The sequence below is a fragment of the Myotis brandtii genome, unplaced genomic scaffold (assembly GCF_000412655.1).
Source record: "Myotis brandtii unplaced genomic scaffold, ASM41265v1 scaffold4, whole genome shotgun sequence".
Taxonomy (NCBI): domain Eukaryota; kingdom Metazoa; phylum Chordata; class Mammalia; order Chiroptera; family Vespertilionidae; genus Myotis; species Myotis brandtii.
This window is the reverse complement of record NW_005365371.1, coordinates 4,253,468-4,266,785: the sequence shown is the minus strand read 5'-3', so window position 1 is coordinate 4,266,785 and position 13,318 is coordinate 4,253,468. Positions and strand designations below refer to the sequence as shown.

The 13,318-nt window shown below is 39.6% G+C and overlaps 1 protein-coding gene across 1 annotated transcript in view; it reads right to left on the bottom strand.

Moving 5' to 3' along the window:
- Positions 1–370: 370 nt before the first annotated feature.
- PAK2 (p21 protein (Cdc42/Rac)-activated kinase 2) overlaps positions 371–13,318 on the bottom strand; it is a 56,046-nt gene continuing 43,098 nt past the window's right edge. Inside the window, exons 13-15 of the mRNA XM_005873168.2 lie at positions 11,611–11,807; positions 3,391–3,528; positions 371–2,295 (exon numbers count right to left, since the gene is read on the bottom strand). Coding sequence (XP_005873230.1) covers positions 2,209–2,295; positions 3,391–3,528; positions 11,611–11,807 — 422 coding nt within the window. The 3' untranslated portion in view covers positions 371–2,208. The remainder of the gene's footprint in view (positions 2,296–3,390; positions 3,529–11,610; positions 11,808–13,318) is intronic.

Sequence of the window (13,318 nt, the reverse complement as noted above, 5' to 3'; positions counted from 1 at the left end):
TCAAAATTAACCAAAGTATATATCTATTACAAGTTAGTTTATCCAAGTAAGTAAAGAATAAACCACAGTGTAGCTCCCTTAACCTAGGAGTCAGGTTTTAATGACAAAGTCCGTTGCCAGCAATGGACATGCAGGTAACCATCAAAAGTTGTAAAATACAAATCCCAAACTGCTCCTATAAATTGAAAAGACCTTTGTTGAGTCATCGGAATAAAAATGGGGCATTGGCACTGTATTCAATGAATATGGTCTTTACGACTTATGTATGGAAGTGCCATCTAGAGTGGTCATGATGATCAGTCTTATCGAGTTGGTTTTCATTGGTAGCATCTTCTTCACCATAATCCATCCAGACTATTTACAAAGAATGTTAAAAAACCTTCCTGTGCTATCAATAAAGAACAGCCATTTCTATCCTTATACCTATATCTTATACACAGATGATGGGAATGATAGGAAATAAAATGGTATTAGTTCCCCCCCTAATGTACTCCAAAACATCAAAATCATTTTTATTCATGATTTGTACTATTACACAATGGCAAGTAGGTATGAACTTAATCAGGAGAATGGTAGGGACATTCCCATGTTCCAGAACCAAATCACAGATGTTTCTCTTTTATGTGGCTCTTGGCATGCCAGAAGGGACAATACTGCATCCAAATGCAAAACAATTGAAAAAAAAATGAGAGGAAGAGGAGAGGAAGAAGAGACAGAGAGGGGAGAAGGGAGAGAGGGCACTCTAATAATTAATGCTACAGGTCACAGACCTTTTAAAATCTTTAAAATTAAAAAAAAAGGTATTGCTATCAACAAGAACATTTCAGTTTTCTTCCTTTCTCCAGTTTTTTACATGAATATTATTTCCTTATTTGAAAAAAATCCAAAGTAACTCAACATCTTAAATGATCCATGAATTTATCAAGAAGTACTTTATCACTTAAGTTCTCAGATAGTACAATGTTGGTAATGGTTTGGGAACAATGTTTATAACAAATCTGTAGTTTACTGGTCAGTAGTTCCATCTCTATGTACTGACAATTCTCTTTCATCAATATAATCTCAGCTAGTTATTTTAGAGCTCACCAAGGTTCAAGTCTCTCACTTTGTCTCTACTAGCTCCAAATATTTTTCTCCTTTAAACTGAAAAAAAGAGTTAATTTTTAAAATCTTAATTTGAAAAGTCAATGGTTATTACAGTATTTACCATGGGGGGGGGGCAGTAGGGTGACAGAGGGTTAATTAAAAAAACAAACTAAAATTACAACATATACAGAAACTTATTTCCAAAATGAAGGGGAAATAGGGGAAGGGGAAATAGGGGAAGGGGAAAGTAGCGGCACTAACAAAAGTTGGAACAAGAACAAATCACTCTGATTCCAGAAGCCATAGCTGAAGAGGAAACAGTCAAAAAGGAAACAACTGTAAAGATGGAGAGTCAATGGGATTCTTTTTCTGTCTCAATGATTTAGTTATAAATATAGATTATTAGTCTTCTCTCTATACATGTAACAAATGCCAAACATTTCACTACCATGAAATTTCTAAAACTGACTTTCACATTTGTTAAAAAAGGTAAAAATCACATACTTTTCTTCCCTTCCCCCAGTTCAAATTCTGAACTGAAATATTACATGTACAATAGCTGGTTCTAACTTCTATACAAAGTTAAACCATATCAAGCTCCTTTGCCAATATAAGGAGCTACATAATTTCTATCAAACTTGCCTCAAATTTAGGCCTAAGAAAAACTTCTCAAAGCAACTCAAAAGGAGCAAGTCAAGGAAAAAGAAAGCTACAAAGAGAGAAAGAAGCTAGCAGATGAAACAAATACTCTGAAAAACTCGAATCTACTATTCAAGTACTGAAAATACCCCCAAAGGGACAATGAATGTGATCTATTACAATGAACTCAGCAAAATAAAAGGCAAATCTCTAGCATGATAAATGGCCCTGATGGGCTGTTTGCAGAAAGAAGTAAGGCTAGTGATTCAGTCCACAATTCCTTTTGGACCCTAAAGGGATTCAATAGAAAGTTGTCATTCTGTTTTGTAATTTTCTCTTGGTTGTCTTCAGGAAGTAGTAGTTTGCTTTTTTCCTCCATGTTATGCAGGCCATTTCCTTAAACCCCAAAAGAGTAATAATGTTCATATATTAAAAGACTTCTTTTAGAAAATGGATAAAGAATATGAGGCCACGGCAATGATGTTAACGATTACTCTTCATTGCTTCTTTAGCTGCCATAATCAGTGGTGTCAAGCTAGATAATGGTTTGGCCAGTTTCAGGAAGGGATGCTGCCAGAAAGAGGGGAGAAAAAAAAAGTATAAATGTCACCAGTTTAGAAGCTAAATATTTCCTTTCAATTAGACTCAAAGATTTTAATGGACCATAATTTATTTAATAAACACATATTTCATCCCTGCATAAAATCAGCATAACCAATACATTGCTTTTATAGTTGAAAGCATAGTCTTTAGTTTTTCTAATATTATAAAATCTCAGTTAAATGTCCCAGATACTCATGCTAGCAAAGAACTGGCCTGAAAATTAATAACATGCAAAAACTCATATGCTTATTATAATATAACTAGAGGCCCGGTGCACGAAATTCATGCACGGAGGGGGTGGTGGTGGTGGTGGTGGTGTCCCTCAGCCCAGCCTGTACCCTCTCCCTCTCACAATCCGGGACCCCTCGGGTAGGGTCCCTAGGCCTGGCCGGTGATCAGGGCCTATCGGACTTTCCTTCCCCGGGCTGCTAGCAGCTGCCCCCGCCCCCGCCGCTGCCACTGCTTGCCATCTGTGTGGCACTGCCCCCCCTCCCCTGCCACTGGTCACCTCCCTCTGTGGGTGACAGGCATGGGGTGTGATCACTTGGCTGGCCTGCGGGGCAATCATTGGCTGGCCCCGCACACTGGCCACAGCATCGCTGGCTGGTGGCCTGGGCCTCCCTCTATGGGGCGATTAATCACAGCCCCCCCAGATCAATCACCCAGCAGAGGGAGGCCGCACCCACCCGACATAGCGCCACCAGCTGGTTGGCCTGGGCCTCCCTCTACGGGGCAATGGTGGGGCAATGGTGGGACCCCCCAACCAATTGCATCGCACCCGCCTTGGCTGGCCTGGCACCAGTGCATGTCATAGCATGGTAGTCTGGAAGGTGGTCTGGACAGTTGTTCTGCTATTCTGTCATTTGGCTGATTTGCATATTACGCTTTTATTATTATAGATGGACATTTTATTTCCAGCAAATAAAATCTTAAACTGCGGCAGCTGCCATACTTCTAGTGATGAATGAGCAGTGAAATGTAACTAATAGACCTATGTAAACTTTCTGTTTGTTACTCAAAAAAGCCAACTTTTCCCAAAAATATTATCATTTCCAAATTCACCTGTAACAATTCTTTGGCTGACCCCCTTTTCTCCACATCCATCTCCAAACATCGATTTAAGAAATCCCGAAATATTGGGGAAAGTTTCTCTGGGTTCTGAAGTTCTGGAGTTCCATTAGTTGCTATCAGGTACAAGGCCTAAAAAAAAAGAACATCTTTTATATTCTTAAGGTAGTAACTCAACAAAGTGAGAAAGCACTTGATATAAAGTTTATGGATCTTTTACTTCTGTAAAGACAATCACCATAAATACTAAAATGAGGTTAGTATTATTTCTATCCACTTGGATTATTTTTCCTTTATTTTATTTTTTAAAATATATTTCTTTATTGATTTCAGAGAGGAAGGGAGAAGGAGAGAGATAGAAACATCAATGATGAGAGAGAATCATTGATCGGCTGCTTCCTGCACACCCCACACTGGGGATCAAGCCCACAACCAAGGCATGTGCCCTTGACCGGAATCGAACCTAGGACCCCTCAGTCCACAGGCCGACGCTCTATCCACCCTGCCAAGCCGGCCAGGGCTTTCCTTTATTTTAGATGTTTCAAAAATTAGCTTCATCTTTTTTTTGGTGTGTGTATAGGTTATAAATACAATACACATTGATAAAAGAAATATAATATGGCCATAGCTGGTTTGGCTCAGTGGATAGAGCGTTAGCCTGTGGACTGAAGGGTCCCGGGTTTGATTCCGGTCAAGGGCACATGCCGGGGTTGCGAGCTTGATCCCCAGTAGGGGGCATGCAGGAGGTAGCCAATCAATGATTCTCTCTCATCATTGATGTTTCTATCTCTCTCTTCCTCTTCCTTCCTCTCTGAAATCCATAAAAATATATTTTTAAAAAAAGAAATATAATATGTAAGGGTATAAAAAAAATGACCACAATCCTACCATTAACATATAGTATCCCATTTACCTTTCTCAAGCTTTATTCAAGTCACATTACATTTCAAAACAATGTAGTTTATTAAAACCCTTTTTTTTTTTTAAAAAAAACAACAACACAACAAGTTATATCTATGTAGCTGTAGATGAAGAGGCAGAGAGAGCACAGAGGATTTTTAAGACAGTGAAAATACTCTGTATACTAAATGATGGACACATGCTATTCATTATACATTTGTCTCTAAACCCAGAGAATGTACACCACTCCAAGCATGAACCCTAATGTAAACTATGGACTCCAGACGATAATAATGTGTCAATGTAGGTTCACTGATTGTTAAGAAATGTAAGCTTGTCCTGGCCAGTGTGACTCAGTTGGTTGGAGCATCATCCTATACACAAAAAGGTGGCGGGTTCAATTCCAGATCAGGGCACATACCAGGTCTCGGGTTCCATCCCTCGTCAGGGCAAGTGCACAGAGGCAACTGATCAATGTTTCTCTCTCTCTCTCCCGTCCTCTCTCTAAAATCAATTAAATAATAATAATAATAAATAAAATAAAAACAAAAATAGTTAAAAAAATGTAAGCCTGGTGAGGGATGTTGATAATGTATAAATACACTGTATAAAAAAGTGAACATATAGCCTCATTTAAAGTTTCTGCCATCAAAAAAAGATACCAACTGACACTTGTACCATCAGTATATGAATATGCTCATTTCCCTGTTACTTAAGATCATTTCTCTTTACATGACATTTCTCCCAAAACTTTCACTAAAAAATTTCATTGTGCCTGACTGGTGGCGTGGCTCAGTGGTTGAGCGTCAACCCATGAACCAGGAGATCACGGTTTGATTCTCAATCAGGACACTTGCCCGGGTTGTAGGCTTGTTCCCCAATGAGGGACATGCAGGAGACAGCCAATCAATGATTCTCTCATCATTAATGTTTCTCTTTCTCTCTGTCTCTCTCTCCTTCCCTCCCATCCTCTCTGAACTCAATAAAAATATTTTTTTAAAAAATTTTCATTGTAAGAAATTATCCTTGAGATAGCAATTTCAAGTTAAGGTCATATGACTGTTGTGAGCTTCAACTCTTCCACTGGAAGGGATTAATAGGGAACTCTATAAAAATAAGTACTTAACCAAACACTTAACCTTCTCTACTTTGGGATGAACCTCATTACACTCTATCTTCATTTATGTTAGTGATTATAAGCTACCCATGACTCCCAATCATTCCCTCAGCCTCTCCATTCTAACACCAATGTGCCTCTGCACCTTCTTTCTAGCCTTAATTATTTTCATACCCACTTCCCATCCCCTCCTCAAACATATTCCTTAACTTATTGAGGCCTGGCTCTCCCATGAGGAATCTGCCTCATCCGCAGCATTCTCTAGTGGTAGCTTTTCCTCTCCCACACCTTTGCATGGCCCTGAGGATGGAGTGTTCTTTTGGCTCCTTATAGCCTCTTTTTGAGGCCGCTATCACCCTCCTCTATAACTCCAGGGTTTTCAAACTTCTAACATTCTTTGCTTCAAACATCTATAAACGCTGTTATCAAGTCTAACATTATTCATAATTCACGACAATTCCAATAGCTATAAAGATGCTGGTTACAATCACCCGGTCTCTTTTCTGATGCTCTTGTCCTTTAGCCTACGTCAGCCACACACACCCATGGTTATCTTAGGAGCATCAATAACTGCAACTCTTAAATCTCCATTGCACTCCACCTCCTATCTTTTCACTCTTATTACCCTCACGCCAGTGAACCTTAGACTCCACTGGACCCGAATAAATCCTTCTGATCTTCCAGTGTCCCTCATTCTTTCCACATAATCACTTTTTTGACCCTCGTGCACTTTATAGCACTCAGTGGCTAAATACAGTTAAAACTCCACCTACTCCTTGCCTGTACCTATGCAGCTAAATATGGTGGAAGAAAAGGATATATCCCTGCTGACTGGCATCACTTATGGGGTCCCTAGTGCTTCCAGCATTCACACTAGGTTTCATTCACTCTTCCACTCTCCTATTTCTGTCCTTGTCACTTTTCTGTAGGGTCTTCCTGGCTGTGACAATTTCTCAGACTTTCCTTTCCTTTGGATGATGCTGACAGTTTGAAGGAGTACTGATCAGGTATTATAGTGTAGGCTGTCCTTGGATTTGATGTTTTTCTCATGGTTAGAGATTATGGGTTTGGGAGAGAAGATAACAGAGTTAAGAGTGCATTTTCATTGCATCAATATTAAAGGTACATACTATCAACAGGACTGATGACTGTTCATGTTCACCTCGTCACCTGGCTGAGGTAGTGTTTGTCAGGTTTCTCTCCTGTAAAGTTACTTTTTTCTCCCCTTTCCATACTGTGCTCTTTGAAAGGAAGTCACTATGTGCAGCCTACACTTAAGAAGTGGGAGTTATGCCTCACCTCCTTCAGGGTGGAACATCTCCTTAAATATTTGGAATTCTTCTGCATGGGAGATGTCTCTTCTGCCTTGTTTATTTATTTAATCACTTTATTTCTATCAGCATGGGCTCACACATATTACATTTTGGGTTATAATCCCATACTACTTTGTTCAAATTTTTGCACCTTGGCCACTAGAGCTCTTTCAGTGTGGCTCCTGTGCCTCTTTGAGATGCTCCCATCAGTATGGCTTTAACTCAATGTCATTTATTTATTTATTAAAACAAAAGTTGAATGTTTTATTATTATTTTTTATCCCGAGGAGTGAGGATATTTTTTCCATTGATTTTTAGAGAATGGAAGAGAGGGGGGAGTTGGAGAGAGAGAGAAACATCAACGTGAGAAAGACATATCAATTGGTTGCTTCCCACTCATGCCTGGGGATTGAACCTGCAACTCTTTCATCCTCGGGCTGACGCTGTAAGCACTGAGCCAAACTGGCCAGGGCAAGAAGTTGAATGTTTTATTGTTAAACTTTCTTTGTTTTCCTTCAAGGTTGCCACTTCACTGTATAAAAATAGCACCAGCAAACACAGTATATTGCAAAATTTAGATATTGTTCATTATCTGACACTAACAACAAAAACTTTTCTCCACTGCTAATTATTTCCAATGGAAAGATTAATAATTTTGAGCCAAATCCAGAGACAGATATAAGTAAGTTACAATATTATGTAAGGCCTAATATAACAATGTTATCCTTGAATTACATACTTTTTATAATTTCAGAAATTCTGAATATCATAACCGTAGTCTACCTAAAAATCATAGGGTGTTGTGAAAATATGCATATTGTGTTTATTTGCAATCATTAGAAAGTTAAGGGGAATTTTCTTCCAATAGCATTGTTGAAGTTTCTTTTTCCATTGGTATTACTAAAAGTTGCTATTTTAAATCTTCTATCCACCACTAATTTAAGACAACTATGCCAGATTAAGTTGTTTCATCTACTTTGTTTAGGAGGTTCCATTTTCACTCCTTAGATTTTATGTACTTCTCATATGCTTCTTCACTCACTAGTCCACCTAGTTCTGAAGGATTAGTCAGTGTCATCTTGATCAGCCAACCGTCTTCATAACAAGATCTGTTGACAAGTCCTGGATTTTCTGCAACTTTTCAAAGCACCAAACTCATCTTTTTTGTTCAATTCTGTCCCAATTTCAGGCAGACTACAGTAAACATCTCCCAAAGCTTCCTGTGCAAAAATGCTGATTCCCACAGTTCCAATACCATTTTCTGTTGTTATCTATTCATGTTTCTCTGTGAATTTACACTCCTGGAACAGAATGGGGCCAGTGCACAGTGTTCTGATGGCACCTGCCCTCAGGCCCTAGGGCCCAGGCAGGCGTGGCGGTGGTACATAGGCTCACAGCACCCCACTTGCAGGAGTGCAGGGAGTTGCAGCACAATTCCTCGGCCATCCCTGCCTGTGGGGCGGGCCAGTGTTATGATTCCATTCTAACTTCCTGGTTGAGGTTTAGTAGGTGTAACCCTTTCTTTCATTATTTTAATGTTTGTTTAAGGGTTTATATAGCATACACCTTTCAATAATCACAATCATCACATTATACCATTTCAGTTCTCCCCCTCGGCATTGTTTGTCATTTTACTTATACATGTTCTTTTTCTACCCCCATCAGTATTATTTTTACTTAAACAGTTTTATCTTTTAAAGATACTTATATAAGAAAATCTTATACATTTACCAAGTAAGTTACTACTTCTAGTGTTCTTCATTTCTTTGTATGAAGCCACATTAACATGTTCTTTCTGCTGAGCTTCCTTTATTTATTTATTTAAAAATATATTTTATTGATTTTTACAGAGAGGGAGAGGGATAGAGAGTTAGAAACATCGATCAGCTGCCTCCTGCACACTCCCTACTGGGGATGTGCCCACAACCAAGGTACATGCCCTTGACCGGAATCAAACCTGGGACCCTTCAGTCCGCAGGCCAATGCTCTATCCACTGAGCCAAACCAGTTAGGGCTGCTGAGCTTCTTTTAATTTTTCTTTTAGTGTATATCTGTTGGTGATAAATTCTTTCAATGTTTGTACATTTCACAAAATCTTCATTTCGCCTTGGTTTTTAAAAGATATTTGTTGTAGAATTTTTTTTCTTTCTTTCAAAACTTCTATTACACCTGAAGTTGTCTCACAGCTCACTGATGCTATTTCATTTTTTTTAAAAAATTCATTTCTGTCCCTATGTTTCCCTTGGATAGTTTCTATTACTATCAATCACTTCCCTACAATGTATAAACTGCCATTGATCCAATCTCAAACACTGTAGTCTGTATCTGTAAGTTTAATTTAAAAAAAAAAATGTACTTCCAAGTCCAGGCTGGGTAACTCAGTAGAGCACTGTCCCAATTTGCCAAGGTTTGATCCCCAGTCAGAGCACATACAAGAATCAACCAATGAATGCATAAATAAGTGGACAACAAATTGCTCTCAAAAAAAAATCAATAAATTTAAAAAGTACCTTCCAAATGTCTCTACTTAACATCTGGAATGCAGTTATAAAAATTGTTTTAATGCCCTTTTGTGCCAATTCTTTTATCTGTATCAGTTCTGGGTCAGTTTTTCTCCTCATATGGGCTATAATTTTCCTGCTCTTTTGCCTGTCTGGTAAACTTTGACTGGGTATTTGGGTGCCAGATATATCTGGACTCATAAATATTCTTGAGCTTTGTCCTGGGACACAGTTACTTTGGAACAGATCCCTTTGGGTCTTGTTTTAGAATAAGATTTGTTAGACTACAGCAGCATATAGTCTAGGGCCGTGGTTGGCAAACTCATTAGTCAACAGAGCCAAATATCAACAGTACAATGATTGAAATTTCTTTTGAGAGCCAAATTTTTTAAACTTAAACTATATAGGTAGGTACACTGTTATTAACTTAATTAGGGTACTCCTAAGGCTTAGGAAGAGCCACACTCAAGGGGCCAAAGAGCCACATGTGGCTCGCGAGCCGCAGTTTGCCGACCACGGGTCTAGGGTAATTATTTCCTATCACTGAGGCAAGACTGTTGAATCATCTACTCAACATCCTGTGAAATATAAGGTTTACTCTTACAAGGTTTACTATTGCTGACAGAAGCAGGCACTATTTCCAGCCCTATGAGAGCAGTGGGCACCATCCTCTCCAATCTTAGCAGATGGCTATATCCCCGACCCTGGGCAGAGTACTCATACAGGTGTGCCAATCTCTGTTGAATGCTCAATGGAGATTTTCCACAAACCTCAAACCTTGTCTCTGCAAAGGTTTCTCCCCTCCTTTCCTCAGTCCCCAGAAACCACTAATTTCTTGTCTCTACAGAAATCTATAAAATGTATGCAGTCAATCCCCATTATGTGCAGATTCCACACATGCAAATTCACTTACTCACTAAAGTTTATTTGCAACTCCAAAATCGATACTCTCAGTGCTTTTGTGATCATTAATGGATATGTGCAGAGGTGAGAAGCACTGTGCTGAAGAGCTGTCTAGTGTACCTAAGTGCAAGAAGGCTGTGATGTGCCTTGTGGAGAATATACATCTTTGATCATCTTCATTCAGGCATGAGTTATAGTGCTGTTGGCCGTGAGTTCAATGTTATTCAATCAACAATTGTTAAATAGAGTGTCTTTAAACAGAAACACACATAAAGGCAAGGCTGTATATCAATCAGTTGATTAGCTGTATATCAAAATGTTGTGACCAGAGGCTTTAGGAACCTAATCCTGTATTTCCCCTAGAAGCAATGGTTTCGCTTTCATTATTCAGTGTTTGCGGCTTTGTAGAATCTAACCACCATGAATAAGAATCGAATGTATATGGAATCATACAATATATGATCTTTGTGTTCGACTTCTTTCATATAGCATAATGCTTTCAAGGTTCAATGTTTATGTATCTATATTTCATTCCTTTATTATGACTAAAATATATTCCATTATATGCATATAACACTTTTGTTTATTCATTCATCAGGTGATAGACATTTGGGCTGGTTCTACCTTTTGGCTCATAAGAATGCTGCTATCAACATTTGTGTACAAGTTTTTGAGTGGATGTAAGCTTTTAATTCTCTTGGGAATATACACAGCACTAGAATTGCTGGGTTATATGTTACTCAATGTTAACTTTTAGAGGAACTTTTTCAAAGAGCTACATGCACCATTTACCTTTCCACTAGCAAAGTATAAGGGTTCCAATTTCTCCACATTCTCACCAACACTTATTATTCTTCAACTTTTTTATTATAGTCATTCTTGTAGGTGTAAAGTGCTATGATATTGAGCCATATATGGTGATTTAAAAGTAGAAGTAGAAGAAAAAAAATAAAGAAAGGCAGGCAGGCAGGGAGGGAGGGAGGGAGGTAGGAAGGAAGGAACCCCGAAACTCTCCACCCTCAGCTGCTGAATATTTGTTTAAAGTCTACTGACCTCATCTGTATCTCAGGGCCCTCACTCTTTTGTTTGAATACAGGCTTTAACATTGCCATCTACACAGCTTTCTCACAGATGTGATCTTGCTTTCCTCTTCTCTGTACCTAGGGGTACCAGAGGCCAAGGTTCAAAGTTGATAACCTGAAGGGTATGTCTAGGGACTCTTAACTCTGTAGAAAAGTGAGGAAATTCTTACTTATATACAAAATTAAAGCATTTAACTTACTAAAAATCTACAAACTCTACCTAACACATTCAACTCAACCCAGAAGCAAATGATTTTTTAGATGCCGAGTGAAGGAAACAACTAGGTTTTATCAACTTTGCATTCTAAATTCTTGGCCAGTGCCTGGAACAAGCAGGTACTACCTAAATGTTTTAAATAAAAGTATTTTTCTTAAAATAAGGCTGGTGTTTGTCTTACCCTCAAGGGATTTTCATTGAGGTATGGAGGCTCTCCTTCTACCATTTCAATAGCCATGATACCCAGAGACCATATGTCCACCTTAGGGCCATAAGCTTTCCGTGTAACCACCTCCGGTGCCATCCAGTATGGTGTGCCAACCATGGTACTTCGCTTGCTCTGCTCAGGGGTGATCTGGGCACAGAAACCAAAGTCAGCTATAAAACAAAACAAAACATCTAAAGTTAATGGTGTCCATGGATGGTTTTTTCTAAAGATTCACTTTAGATGACATAAAAGAGGGAGAGGGAGAGGAAGAGGATTGATGTGAAAGCATAGCATCAACTGGCTGCTTCCTGCATGTCCCCTACCAGGGACCGAACCTGCAACCCAGGCACATGTCCTTAACTGGGAATTGAACCGGCCAGGGCAGATAACTTAATTAATTACATTTGACTACTCACCCACTTGTTTTTTAAGACTGTATTAATAAAGCCACTAGGATGGGTTTACAAATATTTTGATGATGTTACATACTCTCACTTTTTCACTTTAACTTCCCACAAGCAGAGGACAAATTATCAGGAGGTCTTTTATTCTAAATAATTAATTCTAACCAGAGAAAAAGGGGGGTGGGGAGAGGTAGAAGAGAATAAGGGGGGGAATAAATGGTGATGGAAAGAGACTTGACTTGGGATGGTAACAAACAATACAATGTACAGATGATGTATTATAGAATTATACCCCTGAAACCTATATAATTTATTAAGCAATGTCACTCCAATAAATTCAATGAAAAAATTAATTCTGCCCTAAAGATTTTAATAAAGTTGAAAAAGGTCAAGAAGAAAAAGTCACAGGCAAAGGTCAGGAAATGGTAACTACTTTTGATGAAAACAAACAGAAGCTAATAACTACACAGCTGATAGCAGAGTCTAGAAAAAGAGCATGTTTAACTATAACTGTACCTACAATGTGCTCACCAGCAATACTCCCACCTCCTTATCTATATTAATAAAAGGGTAATATGCTAATTAGACCGGGTAGACCAGATGTCTTCTGGACAAAGCCACGGTGGCGGGGCTGAGGCAGAGGCGGTTAGGGGTGATCAGGCCGGCAGGGGAGAGCAGTTAGGGGCCATCAGGCTGGCAAGGGAGAGCAGTTAGGCTGACCAGGCTGGCAGGGGAGAGCAGTTAGGGGGATCAGGCAGGCAGAGGGTTTTGGGGCTATCAGGCAGGCAGGTGAGTGGTTAGGAGCCAGCAGTCCAGATTGCTGCGGGGTCGGGCCTAACCCAGCAGTTGGACATCCCCCAAGGGGTCCCAGATTGGAGAGGGTGCAGGCCAGGCTGAGGGAACCCCCCTCCCCCGTGCACGAATTTCATGCACTGGACCTCTAGTCTATATCCTAGCTAATAATAGACAAACATGGTAATTGAGCATACCTCCGCTACGCTTCCCATTGGCTAATCAGCAGGATATGCAAATTAACTGCCAACTAAGATGGCGGCCGGCAGCCACGCATCTGAAGCGAACATGAGGCTTGCTTGCTCCAGTGATGGAGGAAGCCAAGGTTCTCCGCCTGCCGCGGCCCGGCTCTGAGCCCGAAAGCAACAATGTTTCAATTATAGAAGCTAAACAAACTCCAGATACCTGCTTTCAGCCAGCCGGGGCCTCAGAGCTTAGAGCGCCAGTGATGGCAACAGAGTTTCAATTATAGAAGCTAAACAAAC